At 42.9% G+C, this 19,772-nt stretch overlaps 1 protein-coding gene across 1 annotated transcript in view; it reads left to right on the top strand.

Moving 5' to 3' along the window:
* The window catches only part of SLC22A31 (solute carrier family 22 member 31), a 251,666-nt gene extending 232,139 nt beyond the window's left edge, over positions 1-19,527 (top strand). The window contains exons 5-9 of the mRNA XM_078670830.1: positions 5,424-5,569; positions 10,687-10,795; positions 12,113-12,327; positions 15,448-15,559; positions 17,126-19,527. Of these exons, the coding sequence (XP_078526956.1) occupies positions 5,424-5,569; positions 10,687-10,795; positions 12,113-12,327; positions 15,448-15,559; positions 17,126-17,546 (1,003 nt within the window). The 3' untranslated portion in view covers positions 17,547-19,527. The remainder of the gene's footprint in view (positions 1-5,423; positions 5,570-10,686; positions 10,796-12,112; positions 12,328-15,447; positions 15,560-17,125) is intronic.
* Positions 19,528-19,772: the final 245 nt, after the last annotated feature.

The raw sequence follows: 19,772 nt of genomic DNA, 5'->3' as shown, positions 1-19,772 counted from the left end.
GACTCGCTCCATAGCTTGTCTTCGGCCAGGCCATCCCCTGCTGCTCCATCAGCTACAGCTTCCCTGATTTGTGCTCCGAACCTCTTTTCTTTTTAACCGATCCAGCACTCTATCCTGTTCCTACTTTCCTTGTCGCGGAGTTCCGTCCTCTTCTTCCTCGTTTCTTCCTTCTATTTGTAATCCTTCTCTTCTATGTGGTTCACTCCCCCTTCCTTTCAAGTTCTCGTTTACTTTCAGCTCCCTCAAGTCTCCCTTGATCTCCCCGAGCTCTCTAATGTCTGATCTGTGTCTCTTCTTCCCTTTATTTCCAGAATTTCTGGAACACGCTCTGCATCATCAGCTTTCTGTTTTACTGTAATCCCACTCTGTGCTTCCTCCTTCTTAGTCCAGTGTCCAGCCGGCCCGTTCATTGGAGGCAGCAAATCTTGCCCCATAAAATAATCTCCAATTCGCTCAGCATTTTACACTGGCCCCCTCCTTTATTCTCCTACACTTGTAAATTTAAATGTATTGTAAATGTATTGTATTTTATATAGCGCACTTCTACCCGGAGGCCTCGTAGCGCTGTATTTATACCGCTGTGGAACCCATCCTGACTTTCCTGTGAAATGTCCACTCCTGGTCACCCCCAAGGTGAAGCCAGGCATCCAAGCGCTGCTGGGGCCGTTGTGGAGATTAAGCAAGCTATTGCCCAAAGTCACAGAGTGGGACCCATGATTAGACTAGGCACCGAGGCGAGAATGATCAGGTCCGAGGAAATTGAGTCCAAGAGCCGCCGAGGCAGGAATTGAACCCTGGTCCCGGGCCAGACCTCTGCATCAGGGTCTGCCGCTCTAACCATTGAGCCACGCTTCTCCACTTGTCTGCTGCTAGTAAACTCGGCTGTGCGTTCCACCCTCTCTTCCTTTGCTATCTCTGACACATTTCGCTCTTAGTTCTCTTCCTGTCGTTTCTGATTGTACCTATTCTGTTTCAAGAGTCCATTCTTTTCTCGTACTTTCCTGCCCCAGGGATCGGTCATCAATGCCCATCTATACTTCATCTCTTTTTGGAATCATAACCTCTTCTTATGACCTCTAAACCGATGATTCCTGGGTCTTCATCTTTCCACTTCATTTACTTCTTCTATTGAATCAAATAGGTCTTTCTGTTGTTTAATGTCAGTTCATGGATGCCTTGGAAAGCACTCCACTTTGATCCATCAAAAAACGAAATCCCCTTCTTCCCTGCTGCTTCTCCCATACTTCCATTTCATCTTCATTTATATTTTTACCTTCTTCTCTGTCTTCATCAACCTGCATTCTGGGCGTCTTTTTTAGGTCGAGCCTGGGCAACGCATGCGCTGCTCTGCGAGGCATGCTGTTTTCAGGTATGAACTTGAAGCTCCACGCCTTTTCCAGCCTATCTTTTTAATTGGCTTCTACACTGTCCTGTGTAAACTATGGCTTTTCATTGGTCAGTAGGCTTAGTAGTCTCTCCTTAGTACAGCCTTGTCTCATCTTGCAATCTCCCATAAGGGCTGGCCCTCTTAAGTGCGTTGTTACTCGGTAGGTTTTAATTACAACCTCCAAACACTATTTTCCTTCATGACTTTCTCCTGCCTGCCGTTGCAGGCAGGACATTGATAGAGCGCGCAGGTCACCCGACTATAATTTTACCATAAGCACATTGGGCCCATAAATTTAATTTACCGTTTCATAAATCGGGTAGCCTTACACTCTACTACCAGTAACCCAGTTCCTTCCTATTTATTTCCAATGTACCCGACTTACCAATCCACTGTTACGGGTACCTATAATCACAATGGATCAGGGAGCTAGCTGTAAAAGAAAGGCAGACACCAGAATACAAAATACTATTTACTCTGTTGCACTCATATAATAACCACAGACTCCGGAAGTTTTAAAACCTTTATCTAGAGTTCATCGAATTCAGAAAGCATAAGGTTCACAGAAAGTAAACTGTCAATAACTAAGATTATAAAGAGCACATATCCATATAGGAAGTAAATAAGACCAACCATTTATGAGTCTAAAGGGAAGGTAAGAACAGGGAACATGCTAGTAAGAATTTTCAGGAATCTAGACTTGACGTGGAATAACTAAAGGACGGGGTAAAATAAGGAACATGCTAGAATGTCACAGTTTGTATACCCCTCTAAAGTGGGCAAAGCACGAAAATTTAGTCAGTCTATGGAAACTCGAAAGTAACATGTAAACTACAGGGAAGGAAAAAATGGAACACGCTAATATTCCAGAGCAATCACGTTACTTGAGCTAAAGGAAGGTAAAGAAAAGAAACATCTATATTTCATGAACTATACGTCATACGAGTGTGACCGACGCATGCGCAGAAGAAATTCCCGCTAAGCAGCGGCCATTTTAGCGTCAAGCGTTTTAGGATAAGTAAACACATAAGCAAGCGTTACTGGGACACCCCGTGTAATGTAGAATATGCAATATTAGCAATACGAACAGGTAGATTACATTTTATTAACGTTATTTGAGGTTCTTGATTCAAGCAAGTCGCTTTACGTGCGAATCCTTGCTCCATCAACATGCTCTCAAATGCTTTTATTTTTTTAACCAGTTCGTGCCTTTCTTGATGCATCCCTCGCCATATAAATGTTTTTGTTTTTAAAGCGCCGCAACGTCACACTTTAACTTAAAATATTATTAGTGAAAGCGCGGAATGGGGCGCTTTTACAAAAAAAGCATTTGTTTGTTAACTTGACAAACAAATGTTTTTTTTTGTAAAAGCGCCCCATGCCACGCTTTCAATTTAATGGCGGCCACACCCCTTTCTTTAGGCGCGGGTCATCTAAAGAAAGGGGCGGCACCGCCGTTTTTAAAAGCGCGGCATGGGGCGCTTTTACAAACAACCATTGCAATGCAATAGGTCTCGCGTTTGCGAGAGTTTAAGCTATTGGCATTTTAAATGACAATGCCTTTTATTTATGTTTTAAAAACCAATACATAAGTAAAAGGTATTGTCATTTACAATGCCAATAGCTCAAACTCTCGCAAATGCAAGTCCTATTGCATTGCTCATGCTTGTTTGATTCTAGCCTCTTGTTTTCTTTACACACCTCTTGTGTTTCTCAGTCCTGCCTTTACAGGTCTACAATTTTAGCAAAATCCACTATTTTCTGAAATTTAGACCGTCAAAATTCTCATGCTCTCTCCGATTTTCTCCTGACTTGATTATTGTTCTTTTGTACTGTTCTCCATTCGTACCTATTATCTCACTCCTCTAAACTCAGTCTTTAACTCTGCTTTTCATATTCTCTTAAACTCTGTCCCATCTCATTCTTTCACTCCTCCCTCCCCTGGCTTCTGTTCTTTCTTCGGCTACAATTCAGCTTTCTATGAATTGTCATCATATGCTTCCATGTTGTAGACCCTCCCCGTTTTCTCTGGTTCATATTTCATTCCCTCTTATAACATGCTTTTCAATTCAGATTGCAATTCCCCTCTCCTCCACTATACATTCATATCCTTTCACCTTCTTGCTCCATTGCTTTATAATTCATAACCTTTTTCTGTATGCTCAACTCTTGTTTGGTGAGAGAACACCTTCTCTGCGAGGCATTCCCAGCTCTGCTAGCATGGTGAAATAATTTTACGTTGCACCATGTGGTGTTTGTTCTTCTCGGCCCTTAAGCGCGGTTGCTTCATAAGTACAATAAAATGAGATGAAATGAAGGTGCCAACTTAACATTACGAGAAACTAAAGTCCAGAGTTTGGCTTCAGATAATGTGCAGCGTATGATGCAGTGGTGAAAGAGCCCCTAGCACCTTCCCTCAGAACCTCTCACAACACACATCAACATTAAGGCTCCATCACTGTCTGCTTTGGTTGAGGAATGCCAAAGCTCTGGAGAGTATGAAGGTGGTTTTAGGCTTCTAAAGTAGAACTATTTAAACAAGAAGTTGACTGTTCCGTGTAATGCAGCCTGCATGGATATCAGCGAGGTGCGCATGACTGTTTTAGGGGGTGTATCAGAAAGGAGCCGCCACTGCTGTGGTGATGTTGGTACCAGTGATGTGAGAAGCTGTTCCTAATATTGTTCCTGTATCATGATGTACCCAGTGGCATGCCATGTATGACACTGATCCTAGTGTTATCCCACGTGTGACAGTGCTTCTAGTGATGCGTGACACATGATGATGCACCCAGTCAGTGTCAGGTATGATGCTAGTCCCTGAGATCCTCTGGTTTGCAGTGAGCAACCAGGCTTGCTGATGGTATCAGTGATGTTACTGCTGCCGCAATGTGCCAGTGGTACTGCCAGTGAAGTGCCAAATGTGATAGTGGTGTGCCAGGTAGGATGGATTGCACCCTTTTTGTGTGGTTTTGTGGTGCTCTTTGTAGAGGAATGCTAGTTGCTGTATTATGGTGGCCATTTAAGTTTCTGCCTGGGTGTAGCATATGTTAGTTTTGGCATTAGGAATGTTGGCTGTATGAGGGCATGTTGGGGTCTCACCTGAGAATATGCTGGTTGGTGTAAGTTCCTGCTTTGTTTGTGTGAGCCTCTGTTTTGGGTCTATGTGACATCCTGTTTGGGCTATCTGGTGGACTTTGATGGTGTTGTTAAGATCCTTCAGAGCTTCTTGTGGTTGTGCTGTATTTTTTGGGAGGATCAAGTTTAGTTTATGTAAAGGTCTGACTCTCTTCTGTCTGGGCTGTGGATGGTGTGTTAGGCTCTATTTAATTATATTTTGCGGATATGTAGAGGTCCTTTGGGAGAAATTTCAGGTCTTTTATCTCTTTGTGAGATAGCTGTGTGAGTGTCCGTTGTGTGCTTAGTGAGAGGTTTTCTTCTGTGCGACAGTAGGGTTTGTTTGTTGTGTTTTGTAGGTGTGCTGGGTCTGAATGAGGGCTGTCAGGGTTTTTATGAGGGGCTAAATGAAGGTGTATTTTGGACAATAATTGTCTCTAAAGGGGATGGGAGGGACTCATAGGTCTATCAGCTTGTCTGCTAGGGCTTTTTCATACCCATTGGTGGCTTTATGAGCTTGTGCGTAGGTTATGTAGGTGCCTGCTGGGGCTATGTTACAGTCCTTTGGAAATTATGGGAGATGTGTGTTTTTGGGGTGTACGTAATGGCTTGTTGGTGGCTATTTGAAAGAGACTATCGGATGGTTAGTTGATAACTGCAACAAATAGTTGGCAAACTGCCAATGTATCCTGAAAAAGGGAATGATTAGTTACTTGTGTACATCACAGATCAAGAGTGCCAGCCGTCTTGTGTCTTTTGAAGCCCTGTCTTGTGAAACGTCTGCCTAATTCATGAGCCTCTTATGTATTGTATACTCAGTTGTTCCATCTTCTGTGATCCTTGCCACACAGGTCATGTACTTTCTGAATTCTCCTTTATTGCTCTTCCTAACGCTTTTTGCCATCTCTCCCTTCGCCACCAGCTGTCAGTCTCTGTTTCCCGAATCACCGCGCTGGCTTCTGGCCACGAGGCAGCTCGACCGGTGCAAGAAGGCGCTGCGCATTTTCGCTGAAGCCAACGGGATTAACGTGGATGATGAATTGTACAACCATGACAACCTGTTTGCAGGTAAAATGTGGGATGTTGTCAGTACACTATCTTCAGTAATGCAGTATTATGAATTACTTCTTTGAACAAAAATGGCTAATGTGTTCTTCATAATTGAAAAGCTGTGGTTCTTACCATGGAAAATGTCCAGATCACTTGGGTCACCTTTTGTACGGGGCCTATATTGTGCTACTGCTGTGTTCGGGGATGTATCTCAAATCAGAAACTAGGACTCCCAAGAGTCGATGGTGGCACATGAGGAAACGCATCACAACTCGTTTGGCTATAGACCCCCCTAAACAAGCCGCTTTGGTGTGCACCTTTGCAAGCGCCTTCTTGGACCAGTTTGAGCGATGAGAGGGCTTGCCATTCTGCTCTAGTGGGCACTTTAAGGATATAACCTACTTATGGAAAATAAAAGGCATGGAGTGATGGTTCACTTTGAAAATCTGAGGACACGTAGTTAAGGTCCTGTCACATTGAGTAGTCCCCAGACGAGTGCTGTTCTCGCTCCATGAGCGCCTTCACAATCGCCACCCCAGGGTAGTGCAAGTCATAGCAAAGAATATTAAACTAGACTGAACAGAAGAGTGTGAGAGGAAGTCTCTCCTCAGCCCAGATAAATACTAACTCCACACCTGGAGCTGGGTTAGACAAGTGTGAGGCAAAGAGAGCCTTGGCTACTGATTAGAGGAATAAATCTAGCATTAAGGTCATGAGTAGGACTAACGAGGAACCTTCAAATATGCCAGAGGTGCTACAGGTGCACATAGATGACTTAAAACGTGACAATCCAGAAGTTCTAGTTTGAGATCTAAGATCTCCATATATTAGTAGGTTAATCTTGGATGAAAGTGATGCACCAGTCCATCTCTTGCTCGAGGACATGTCATTGGTTAGAGGGAGGACTTTATTGGTCGTTTTGAATGAGACGTGTACGACCAAACAGACAGTAGGACAAAGACCAGGCTTGAGGGTTGAGCAGAAACCCAAAGAGCAGTGAATCATTATGGTTTTCTCTTTAATAGAAGATTATCAAAAAGCACATTATTTAGCTGAACATAAGACTCCCTGAACCAGTAGGCAGATACCGATTGTGACGGGCAGATGTGTGCTATCAGTGGGCATAAGGCCTGTAACCCCAACCCAAACTCACTTATTGTTGCATCAAGCACTATATCAATCAGCCGCCTACAGTTGACACCATCATCTAAAGTGAGTAGTGCATTAGTATTTGCATGTTTAGTAAATGCACACTGCGTTGCCATTGGTGATCTATTGATTCATGATCTTGATACTCATTCTAGAAACTTGGCTTGATGACCCTCCTGCTTTTGACCATTCCATAGAGTTAGGGGTTAGTGAGGATGGACAGATTTAATGGCAAGGGCAGTGGAGTAACAATGAGCCATTAGTTAATATTGCCCATTCATCAGGTTTCGACCAACATATCACCGGCTTATGAAAACGTAGGCCCCAATTTTGATCACTGCTATAATACCGAATTGATCACAAACTTCTGTTCACGTCCAACTTGGTGTTATAGTCCAAGTACAGATGCATTGTTTCTCAACCTCACAGAAGGGAATATCATGCCCATTTGTATATATCCTCCATTCTTGGGCGCACAACGTAGAATGGGATGCAGATGGGGTACCTGTTAAATACAGAACGTTTCACAATTGGTATTTACCAAGTGTGCAGTATGTACTCTGGGAGGCTACACAATTTGCAAGCCTATCATAAAGTGGGCGTTTTGTAATGAAACTTTTCCCCCCAACCCCCTTAGAAACTCTTCTTATGTTAGTGTACAGCCCCTTTGAAGGAGAGAAGGGTTTTGAGTCCAAACTGGTGGATATCATTTCATCCCTCATGTTAGCAGCCCTGCAAGTCTCAGTTGATGTCAGTTTTGTGGTCTCATGATAGCCAAGTGTTGCAGGCAGCCAGTGTTTGGCATACCTTACAAGATCTTGGTTTTGAGCCATTGGTCAGAGGTTACATTCATTGTACAGGGCTCAACCTGGAGTGAATACTGTCTTGCCAGCTCACAGTTTTAAAAAAACCTACTCAAGAAAAACTTGCGTAGGTCTGATCATATCACTTTATTCTGTGCGATTGGGTGCATCTTGCTCCGAATCAGAGCCAAACTTTGGAAAACCGAGCGCTACAGGAGTGATTAGAATCTGACCCCGGAAAAAGCATAGAGGGCTAAAAAAATAAATAATAATAAGTCAACCCTTTGTAAACCCAATCACCTACTAAAGACTAGCTCATCTGATGGGCCCCCATATTGAGGCTGTTATCTCTTCTCCTAATCTTTTTGCCTCAGAGATACAAGGTCTACAAAAAACACAAATAATATGAATACCTGGTTTTCTGAAGACCTGAGAACTGCAATAGCTGAGGTTGAAGGGGCTTCATAAGCTTGGCAAAAAATCCAGAGAGCTGAAACTTCATATGAAGAAGAAAGTAAGGACGAATTTAGAAAGTACACTCAAGGTAAAGAAGAATTATTTTACTGATAAAATCGAGAGGCCAGGTAACTCTGGACATGAACATGTTAAATCTCTAAATCTCAATTGCAAGCTGCACTGTATCCCCTGTTCCCTCTCCCCCCAAAGAGGAATGGTGTCAGGTGATTTATGATGATTCTATGGAGAAACTTCTAGACAAATTATCACCAACAGTATACCATCAGTAGGTACTGGAGAGCTCGGTTTGCCAGTTTTACCCAAACACAAGGATAGCACAAGTTTTTTTCTTGGAATTTTTCTTTCTTGGAAGCAACTCTTGGTCAAGTTAGCGATCGCGTAAACGTTTTATGCCCTGTGACCTATAAGAGCCTCCCCCGCTCCTTTGCGGTCGTCAAGCTTTGCAACTCTAAAATGGCTGCTGGGTTCTCAGTTTGTGAACAAATCGATACAAAGTGAATCCCATTCCAGTGATTTGAAAAAAATGTGGATATCCGCTTCCCTAGTCTAAAGCAAAAAACATTCAAAGCAATTCAATCTCTGCTGAAAGCCGTGGAGAAGGCCATAGCCTTAGAGCTGAAGCATATACCTAGAACATCAACATGGATGAGGAAAGTGGCAATCCCGGTGCAGGCCAATTAGAAGAATGGAAATGGCCCAGCTGGATGTGCAGATGACTGTTCTTAATATCATGGATCAAGGCTCTGTTGATAGTTCCCGTCCCATCAGCAGCTTTTGTTATCCTCTACCACAATATTCAACATGAGAGGGTAGTAGTGTCAAAAATGGAAAAGTCTGCAACATTCAAAAGAAAAATATGTTTCATAATACAAATAAGTAAATACGTGTTGTAAGTAAACACAGTCGAATAGTATACAATGGGTGCTCAAGAAACTCAAAGCACCTACTACCTAAAGGTGCTATATCGGTGCACACGAATGTACAACCAGAAATAGTGCTTCAAAAAGGTGAGGTTCTAATTACAGCACACCAAAAAATATATTTTAAATGATTTCAGTCTTTATGAGCGTATTGCACAAGTGAAAGATTGAACTATTGTCACCAGTAAAGTTTATGAGACAACACAAGATTCACACAGTATAAGGATAAACAATGGTCCAATGTAGAGTCAAAAAGAGGTCCTCTTCAGATAGCGTTATTTTTGTTATTCTTCTTTATTCAAAGTTCATAAAAACAGGTTTTCCCAGCATAAACATCGCCAACACTTGTTTCGTCTCACACAGAGACTTCATCAAGGCATAAATAATAGTAGGAAGGTGTTCAATAAACCGCTCATGAAGTGAGGACACAACGGTATGTGTTAATAGTGGGATACCCCAAAAATAAAGAGTGAGGTAAACACATAATTGAATTCACTTCAACAGGAGAGTCAGCATATTTATCTTGACAAGCGTATCATCATTCATTAATGAGAAGATGTATCATAGGCGAAAAAAGTTTGGGTATGAATTAAGGATGTAAAAGTCCAGAGTTATAGGAAGGATCCCGTAGCATGAATCACACAGTATCCAAGGTGAGCAAGTAAATTTGGACGAACTCCCTGAAGGGTTAAAGAAGTCCTCGTTACGAGCGCTGCTGCCACTTGGCGGATTGCAACTTATCACGGTTGCGAGTGCGGACTTCTTTAACCCTTCAGGGAGTTCGTCCAAATTTACTTGCTCACCTTGGATACTGTGTGATTCATGCTACGGGATCCTTCCTATAACTCTGGACTCTTACATCCTTAATTCATACCCAAACTTTTTTCGCCTATGATACATCTTCTCATTAATGAATGAAGATACGTTTGTCAAGATAGATATGCTGACTCTCCTGTTAAGTGAATTCAATTATGTGTTTACACTCTCTATTTTTGGGGTATCCCACTATTAACACATAACGTTGTGTCCTCACTTCATGAGCGGTTTATTGAACACCTTCCTACTATTATTTATGCCTTGATGAAGTCTCTGTGTGAGACGAAACACGTGTTGGCGATGTTTATGCTGGGAAAACCTGTTTTTATGAACTTTGAATAAAGAAGAATAACAAAAATAACGCTATCTGAAGAGGACCTCTTTTTGACTCTACATTGGACCATTGTTTATCCTTATACTGTGTGAATCTTGTGTTGTCTCATAAACTTTACTGGTGACAATAGTTCAATCTTTCACTTGTGCAATACGCTCATAAAGACTGAAATCATTTAAAATATATTTTTTGGTGTGCTGTAATTAGAACCTCACCTTTTTGAAGCTCTACCACAATATATTGCTGCAGAGATTGTACACTGGGATGGTGTATTTGAGTCAGCAGGCAGGTGGCTCTTTTTCATTTCTGATAGTTGTGCAAAGGTAAACATTTTAGTGGCAATGTCCTCTGTAAAGTCAATTATGACCATGGTACCTGAGGCACATGTCTGCCCCCCATTATTTAACATATCCAACAAGTCACCACATTAATTACTTTCTCTGGGGTCAGGATAGGGAGGAATCTCTTGATAAATATGCTTGGTAATAGCCCTAAATAGTTTAGAGAGGAGAGTGTGAGTGCCACAGTTGTACCATCACTATTAGAGCAGTGGAATAAGGAAGGTTATATGCTGGGGGCACAACAATTTGTATCATTGTCATGTTGTTACTCACTGCTACTGCTCTTCACCCACAGAGATCGATGCATTGGCCGAGGATGATCCACTTCCCCACTACTACACCATCTACGAGATCTTTCGTTCACGGGTGATCGGCAAAAATACTCTCATCTTGGGGTTCACAGCGTAAGCATGAGCCATACTCACACTGGAAATTCTGTGAGGTGTTGCCTTTTGTCTTCTCCACTTCCTCCTATTTTGTTTTTCATCAATGTTGCTCTTTTCCTCTGCCGCTCAGTCCACGTATCTGTGTCCTGCTATGTCTATCATCTAATCAGGTTGCTTGTCTGTTTTATGCACATGTGGGGCCAGCTGGGCTATAACCAGCTTTGTTTTCAAACTGGAAAACTCATAATGAGCCTTTCAGGGGGTACACAGAGTATCAGTGTAGCAATGGAGCTTGGACTTGTGCTTTATGTATACATTTCAAGCCAAACCACAGACCTTAAAACCAGCCCAAAGGCAGCAGTTAAGGGGATTAAGGGTATGACTTGGCAGAAGAGTGGCTATGCCAGTTCAAGGCATAAAAAAGCTTTTATAAATCTGGGGAAAGGCAGATATTGTGGCAGGGGAAACAAATCAGCCCCAGGAGCATTCAGGAAGGTTGAATTTAAAAGGTGGCTGGAGGGACAAGGAAAGGTTGGCGAGAATGGTGAAAGTTGGATGGTGAGTCTGGAGAATGATGTGCAGGGGACTGGGAGAAAGGCAGAAGATCTTTTGAAGAGCAGATACAGCCGGACAGAAAGGTAGTTAAAGTGACTGGAGAAGAATTGCAGACATTGGAACTTGAATGTGAGAACCTGGAAACAAGGTATAATAGGTCGGAGAAAGTTGTGTAGGCAGATTTGAGTAAGATGATTGGATCTCCTTGAGATAATTAGAGCTATGGCCTATACTAAGAAGGGTAGGTAAAAACAGAAGGGGGCCTCACATTGAAGTTCGATACTGAGCTTCTCAAAATGCTCTGTAAAAATTGAATGAGACGGTAGTAAATGCTAGAGAATATCTGAAGGTGTGCTGAAATGTTGGAGGTTGCAATAAAGCAATGCATGTAACAACCCTCTTAACACATCCCTCCTTCTCACCTGCACTACCTTTCCTTTCCTTTATTTTCTACTTTTTGCCTTCTTCATTTGCCCGCGTTTTGCTTCCTTCCTCCTTCAGTTGAGATCCTTCATGGCTGGAGTTTCCACTCTTTAGATTTAAGCTAGAACCTTCAGCCTGGCTCTGTCACTCTGCTTAACTCACCCCACCTTAGTTTAAATATTCCCTAACCTGGTTCACTTCATTGTCATTCCTTTACTTTACATATGGTTGGCTCATTCTTTTACCTCTACTTTGGTTGATTCTCCCACTTTATTCTTTGGCTCCGTTAGTCTTCTTCACTCATGTTATAACTCTCCCAGCTGTTTTCAATTCTTGGACTTCCGCATCTGTCTGCAGATTGATCGGTAGTGGCATCAGACAGTGCTTCTCACGGAACCTGATGGGCTATGGACCTCCCCTGTACTTCATGTACTTCCTTCTAGCCGGATCCGAGGCCTTGGCTTGCATCTTCCTGTGTGTAACTGTTGACCGCTTCGGCCGCCGCGGGATCCTTCTGCTGTGTGCCATCCTCACCGGGATCTCCTCTCTGCTGCTTTTGGCACTAACACAGTGTGAGTATGAAGCCCTTATGTGAACGGCATTAGCACAACTTCTCATCTTCTGTTGCATATGATATGGTCCAGTCACTTCCCTGAGCATTGCTGTCTTTCAAGAACTAATGGTACAAAAGGGGGTGGTGATGGACGGAGCATCCGAACCAATCAAACACTCACACCCAGTCAACAGATTTGGGTTTATTCCATCACCGTTCTTTAGCCCACTCTGCCATCCCAGTTCAGACATGGCCATATGCAAATCAGTCTGACCCTGTGCCTCATGGGAACTGTCCAGCCCGAACTGCCAAGCCATGCCTTCCCTGGACCGGAAACAAGCTTCCGAGGACCGGTTTCTGGCATTTCAGCCGTCTTCAGCCCGGTTTGCTTGAATCCAGTGGCAAAGTGAGCAAGGGAATCACGTCTGAGCATACCCTGCCAACTTATGGCGAACAAAGTGGTACAAAAGCGTGTGTGTTTTGCTGTTCACCCTATGTTGGAAGGGTATGCCCAGACGTGGGTCCCGTGCTCACTAAGCCACTGGAGTCAAGCTATCCTGGCTGAAGACGGCTGATAGCCAGAAACCGGTCCTAGGATGCTTGATTCCAGTCCAGGAAAGACATGGCTTGGCAGTACGGTCTGGACTGTTCCCATGAGGCACAGGTTCAAGACTGATTTGCATATGGTCATTTCTGAACTGGGGTGGCTTGGTGAGCAAAATAACGATGTATTAAACTCAGATCTGTGACTGGGGGTGAATGTTTTGCCATTGTGCAACATTCCGTCCATCATCTTGTGTGTTTCAAGAACTAATGTACATTCTTTTCGATGTGATGGCAAATCAAGAGGACATTCTCATCTTTGCGAAGACAGTTTACGAGCATAATGTGTTATTAGAGAGAGATCTTCAAATTCACGGAATAATCATTAGAAAGTGTATGTATTTATCTGACAAAGTAGAGTACCTGAGGACGCTTGATAACGTCCAAAGGAATCAAGCATATAAAGTTCAGTATGAGAGCTAATATACTACTAGAGCCTATGAATCATTCAGTCAGAATTGTTTTAAGTTAATAAAAACCTTCACAATATAACGGTATACATAACACAAACATATAAAATTGGGCTGGGAAGTTGTTAGTTCCCTTAAAAGGTAACCTTTTCAGCATTTTTCTTAAAGTACCCGTTAATATTAAATACTGTGACAGACCCAAGCGATCGAATACCATAAACTACAAAAATAAATGTTTCCTTGCATCGATTAGTATAAAATGCTTGTCGTCAAAAAATCTTGGCAGAAGAAATATTGTGCTATAGATACATATCATTCGATTAAGATAATGACCTGGGTTCTTGGTTGCTAGAGGACCATATTGTCACTAAAACATCCTTGTTTTATGCTGTTCCCAGGGAGACCTGGCAATATTTAAGTAGTTTACCATGCAATGTTGGAAGTTTGTAATTGTTCTGGGGGTCCGAAGGGTCAGTGCTCTTTACTGTGGCCATCCAACAAGTTTGTATCCCCCGTTCGTTGAAAGTGGATTTCAGCAGTAAAGCACTTAATTTCTTTAGGCTGGTCATATGCAAACCAAGTGTATGATGTCCTCCTTCTTAGCATCACATAATCTGCATGCAATAGGGTCTTTGTGTTTCCATGCTGGTTGGTCAGCCAAAGATGACAAGACCCCTGGCTGCATGGCCAACAGCTTTCTCTTTAAATAGGCTGGATATGTCGTGCTGAGGTATGCTGCTGGTTCTAAAGTGCCATAGGATTGCAAAACCATCCAGGCGTGGGACCGAACCTTTAGTTTGTGCCTGTCGTCGATGAGAGAATGCAGTTTAGCGACCTTGTTAATGGCACGGCTAAAAGCAGAATGCAGTAGCTTTATGTGCCATAAATCGGTTGTGTTTGTTGCTAGCTTGGGGCATATGATAACCTCCAAAACAATCCTGCCTGAAAGTGACCTTTTTAGTGCAATGAAGAATGATACGTTTCCCTCTAAAAAGGGGCAGATTAAGTTGTTTTTAGGCTTGTGCAAGTGTTATGCTTGATTTATTCCTGGCTGTGCTTTAATAGCAGAACCATTTAAAAGGCTTCTTTGAAGGTGCACTGTGTTTGGTTGTGGTATATAGGAAAAGTAGGCTTTCAAACAAATTTAAATCCATGATCAGTCCTAATGCAAATTGGGTACGGAAGGTTCGTGCTAGTGCAATAGGCATTTGAGTAGTCTTAACACAACACTCTTTAGGAAAAGAACACACCATTGGATTTGCATCTAGGGTGCGCGAACATACCTAAATTGCACTATCTTACCGTTTAGAGGGAGGCTGTAGCTTGTCTATGGGCAATAGAATATTTCAAAACTTTCTTATGGTGAAGTTAAACTTGCCATTCATACTGATCAACGACTCTTACTCTGTTTACTTAGTGAGAATGGTGTGGTTAAGTTAATCTGAGATTAATAAAATGACTTTCCTGTCTTCAGGATCTATGTACAAAACTGCCCCTCTCCTGATTGAATAGGTACAATCCAGCCTGAGCAGCCATGCCAGATCCCATGTACAAATGAATACAATCAACCTCAGACCACTTTCAGCCTATTTGTGCCTCTTCAGAAAGATGCGGTTTGAATCCAATGGCACAGTGAGCACGGAACCCACGTCTGGCTCTACCCAACATTGGTTTTCCTGTCACTGGGACATGATCGCTTTTGTGTCACTGCTGTGTTGTGGTCTTTGTGCAATTTTGATTTGTTGGTAGTTGTTGAGAAGAAGAATCTCTGAAGCAGAGGGAAGTCAAGTAGGCTTTATTCTGCCACCCACTCTACAAGACTGCCAGATGGATGCCAACATTCTAAGGCAAGCTCTGGCAGAACATACCAATTGGGAGGGGGGGGGGACATGGAGGAACGTACCAAAACAGGAGGAGGAAAAAAGAAGGAAGATTACAACAGTAGTGATCTGGTGTGTTATGGTGGCTGCAATATTAGCGCATGCCCAATGTTCCCTATTCCCCATATCAAAGTATTATACATTACTGGCACCTTAATGTTACTGTTCATCACTAATTCTTTTTCACTGCCATAGTCTTTCATTGTATTGGCTGTAAACCCCTCTATTGCGGCTTTGTGTTTTCAGATTTATACGAGGGACTCACGTTAGCGATATCCATCCTGGGCTCCTTGGCATCACATGGCCTAGTTATGCTGAGCATCTTCTTTGCCAGTGAAATCCTTCCCACGGTTGTGAGGTGAGTTCATGTTCTACCCCTAGCCGTGTAGCTGGCGACCGCTCCCTTACCAGTGATAGGAGGGGGATGAGGAGCCACCTCAGTATAATGTGGGATCTGGAACCTTCCGTCCATCACACATGTGCTTGACCTTGCACTAATTCCTTGCCACCTCCATCACCTTAGACACTTGGGTGCAGAGTTAGCAATTCCTACTTCACTCACCTCATTCATCTCACCAGTGCTCACCCCACTGATCACAAGGCACTTTTGGTTATGTTCCTGGTGGACTAGTGTCTCACCCTGGTAGCAAAGTGTCAGTCCATATGCCACTGGCCTCACTTGCTCTATTAGAGTCTCACTTCCCTTATGAGTAGCTTCAAACACTCCAGTAGTCTCACTCCCCACATCACTAGCCTCAAACGCACCTGCAGTCTCACTTTCCACATTACTGACCTCTCAACATCTAGTTCACTCTTTATCTCCTTTGGGATCTGTTAACCTTCAGTCATTCTCTTTATTTTCTGCAGAGGATCTGGTTTTGCTTTTATCATTTTCTCAGTCCACAGGGGGATCTGCCCAGGTTACTGCAGAGGATTCAGACTTGGTCTGATTTCTTTGTTCTTGCTGCAGGAGTCTCAGTTTGGGTCATATGATTCTCTCTTTGCTTCATTAGTGTCTGCCTGGTGTCATTAATATATAGGTTCTGGCCTGAATCACATTTGTTGCTCTCATAACTGCAGTGGCTCTGGCCTGGCTCCAAATGTCTCTTGTCACTCTGTGGACCTAGCCTCTGCCTGATTCTTTTCTTTTTGCTACAGAGAAACAAGGCTGTTCCTGAAAGACACCAACAAATATTTCCACTTGTGTGGGGCTTGAAGCACTACCTCAAATTGAATTGAGGATTATTGTTCCCATGGAAACATGATTCCTCACCCACCTAGCGTGTCACTCTTCATCATCGGGTTCCACATCTGAAACTGAGAGGAGTCATGGGATAGTCCGGTTTGTCACATGGACTTGTTGCAAACGTTGTGTAACGGAGATAGGTAGTGTGTTATGTCTGAGTAGCAAATGTGTGTAAGGAGAAACAGTGAGAGATACAAATTGTACAAAGGGACTACCAACTGGTATAGACTTTATTCATGCTGTCCCCATCACAAGTCTAAAAACATGCAGGTCTGTATGTCAGATCCAATATATTATCTTACTCAACATGTTTCGGCACCCTGAAAGGATGTGGTGCTTTCAGCAGGGCATTTTTCACACAAGAGGATTTAATGACCAAATTGTCACAACTGCACATCCTTTGACCTTTCAGCCTAGGCAACGTAAGTCCCTTGGCCATAAGGCCGGCACTTAGGAAACCATCTGCTCCAGGTTTCACCACTGAGTCCATCTGGCTATTGCGTTTCTTATTGTTTGGCATTCTCTCTCATTGCAGTGATTGCCAGGGACACATCTTAGTCCCATTACTGCAGGGGTCCGTGTGTCACAATTCCTCCTCATTACTGCTTTGGTTTCTGCCGCGGTATCATGTTTATCACATCCCTGCCTGCATCTCACTATTCTCTCTTCGTATTGCAGGGGTGCTGGCCTGGGGCTCATCATGGCATCCAGCTTTGTTGGTAAAGCTGTAGCTCCCCTCATGGACCTGCAGAACAACCGAGGCTTCTTCCTGCACCATGTTGTCTTCTCATCCTTCGCTATCCTCTCCGTACTCACCATCATGCTGTTGCCCGAGAGCAAGCGCAAGTGCCTTCCAGAATCCCTAAAGGATGGGGAGAACCTGCGACGGCCGCCTCTTTTCTTGTCCCATACTGTGGATGGCTTCCCACTGCTATCCCAGCGCAAAAGAAGCAGAGAGTACAACCCTGAGAACTACTCGCGTCTGGTCACCGCCACCAAGAAGATGCTCGGCCGGGAAGGTACTGGGCGCGAAGGGTCCCAACTCCTCAAGGAGATGGTAAATGAAGAGGAAACTGAAACACTGCACGAGGAGGCCTAACAGAGGATCTGTGTCATCAGATGTCACACCTGCCTTATTTATATCTCTGGATACAATGCCACAAGTGAGTGTCTGCGGTTCCAGATACAGATGCTTCGAGGATTGATCATTGTTACATGGATTAGTGCTTCCGACAAGTGCTGGCTGTTACAGTGAATGGTACCTCAGCTGAATAGTCCCTGTCACAGAAGTTGCTACTCCCTTTGGGGTTCAGTTTTTTTTTTAGCCTCTAGATCCTCAAATGAGTCATTCTTTGAGTTATCAAGGTCTCAACTGCATTTTTGCTGTTACTGACAATGGTCTCGCACACAAATGTTTAATTGTTACATGCATCTATACCTCGATGGAGTGCAACCTGGTACACGGATCCGTACCGCCACGGAGTGCTCGCTCCTAAATGTGTTTGTGCCTTAAACGAGTGCTCAGCTTTGTGGAGATTGGTACATTAACCAAAAGGTTATTGCTGCAGTGGTTACATTTTGAGTATTGGGAAATCCATGTTTTAGCGTAGTCGCTGCTGCTGATCTGTGTTCTTAACTTTAGCTGCATTTCTCACTGATACCAGGACTATAAATGCAGCATCAAATCAGAGTGAAAAGTGACCAATATTTTTGTGTCAAAAGGGGTTCATTGCTCTGAAAACTCAATGACTATAACTTTGAAATGCCCTCACACTTGCATTACCAAATCAAAGGATTCTGAAGTAGCTTGTGCTGGTGTGAGGTCCTATTCGACAGAGGACCTTCTGTTGGGTTGAGGGACTAACCTGCTAATGCTGATTTTGCGGCACTTTTAGTAGGCCAGGACATGTGTGCTAATATTGTTACAGTGTGACCTTTTTCAGTCAAGGAGAGGAAGGATCGACGAATCCGCTGTTTGCGAATATTGCAATTGTGCAGTTTGAGAAAAACTGCACTCTTTTCCTTTTTCCACTCAAGCCAAAGAGAAATGGAGTAGTTACTCACTTGAACACACATGTGCTAGATGACCACACATACTTCTGCAATCATCACTTTTTATTCATACTGTGATTTTATTTCTCATTTTGGCACAGGTCTTGTCCCGTGTTTTAAGTTCAAAAGAATTTTATTAGTCAAATAAAAGGTGCCAATACAATAGTAAAAGTTTGATGAGATAAAAGAGCAATAACAATTCAAATAAAATAAGGCAGTGTGTCAGTGGTAACAAATAAATGAAATTTGAGGAAAAAACTAAAACATAAATGTTGGCAATCTGCATAAGGCGAGCATAATTGTCCCGTATTTTAAATTAATTAATTTCAGCTTGAAAGCAGTTTAATAGGATCATACAGTTTTAAGAAGGCAGCGTGGTTTGCCCTAGGGCACGGATGTCACTCTATTTTAGTATGAATGTTGCCCTTGTATAATTCACTGCCTAATGTATGACTACACATAATCTTATCCGTTTGTCGGTTTTCGTCAAGCTGAATGGTGTCCTTGTGTGTATCTCCAATATTTCTTATTTCCTGACACATGAATGTTTGCTATGGATATTTGTTTATGTTCCTGGTTTGCTATAGTAGATTGACTCCCCTTTAACACTTTTTTGTACCTGGTATGGTTTATAGTTTAAACTTGTTTTTGCTGCCCTGTGACAAAAGCCAAAGATGTCTTTGAAAAAGTATAAAATAAGATCTTGTGACGATCATTATAGGTCATGTATGTAATTAGATCCCTGGTTGTATCCCAACAGGAACCCTACAATTCTTTCAGCTTAGCCATCATTGTCTTATACGTTTTTGGGCCAGGGAAGCTAGAAAGCATCCTTTGTGTCCTCATCTGTTTCCTTGTTGTTGACTGAATTGCAAGTGAATCTATGAAAGATACACAACAACTGGAGTTAAGGGGAGAAACTTCTCGCTTCGCACAATTGATATGTTATAAATTCATGTGATCTGTGTTGTCAAACAAATATTATTTTTATGGGAAGGTATTATGCAGATAAAGAAAACCTACTTAAACAGATGCCTCCCCACCTGGTCTATTTGTGCATCTTTCTAGTTCTCTTTCTTGGGGGTTCATTCTAGACCTGGTGCCAAAATGTCAAAGGGTAAATGCTGCACTGACAACTAACCCACTCACTAACTTTGGAAGCCAATCCAAGTGCTGTGTGAAGACCGGTAATGAGTGTCACACCACTGCTTTGTAGATGTAGCCAATGAGCTATTCCAACTGTAATTTGCTTCCCTCTTGTTTAGTGAGTACT

The sequence above is a fragment of the Lissotriton helveticus genome, chromosome 12 (genome assembly GCF_964261635.1).
Source record: "Lissotriton helveticus chromosome 12, aLisHel1.1, whole genome shotgun sequence".
Lineage (NCBI taxonomy): Eukaryota > Metazoa > Chordata > Amphibia > Caudata > Salamandridae > Lissotriton > Lissotriton helveticus.
The sequence above is the reverse complement of the archived record's forward strand: the minus strand, read 5'-3'. Positions and strand labels throughout refer to the sequence as shown.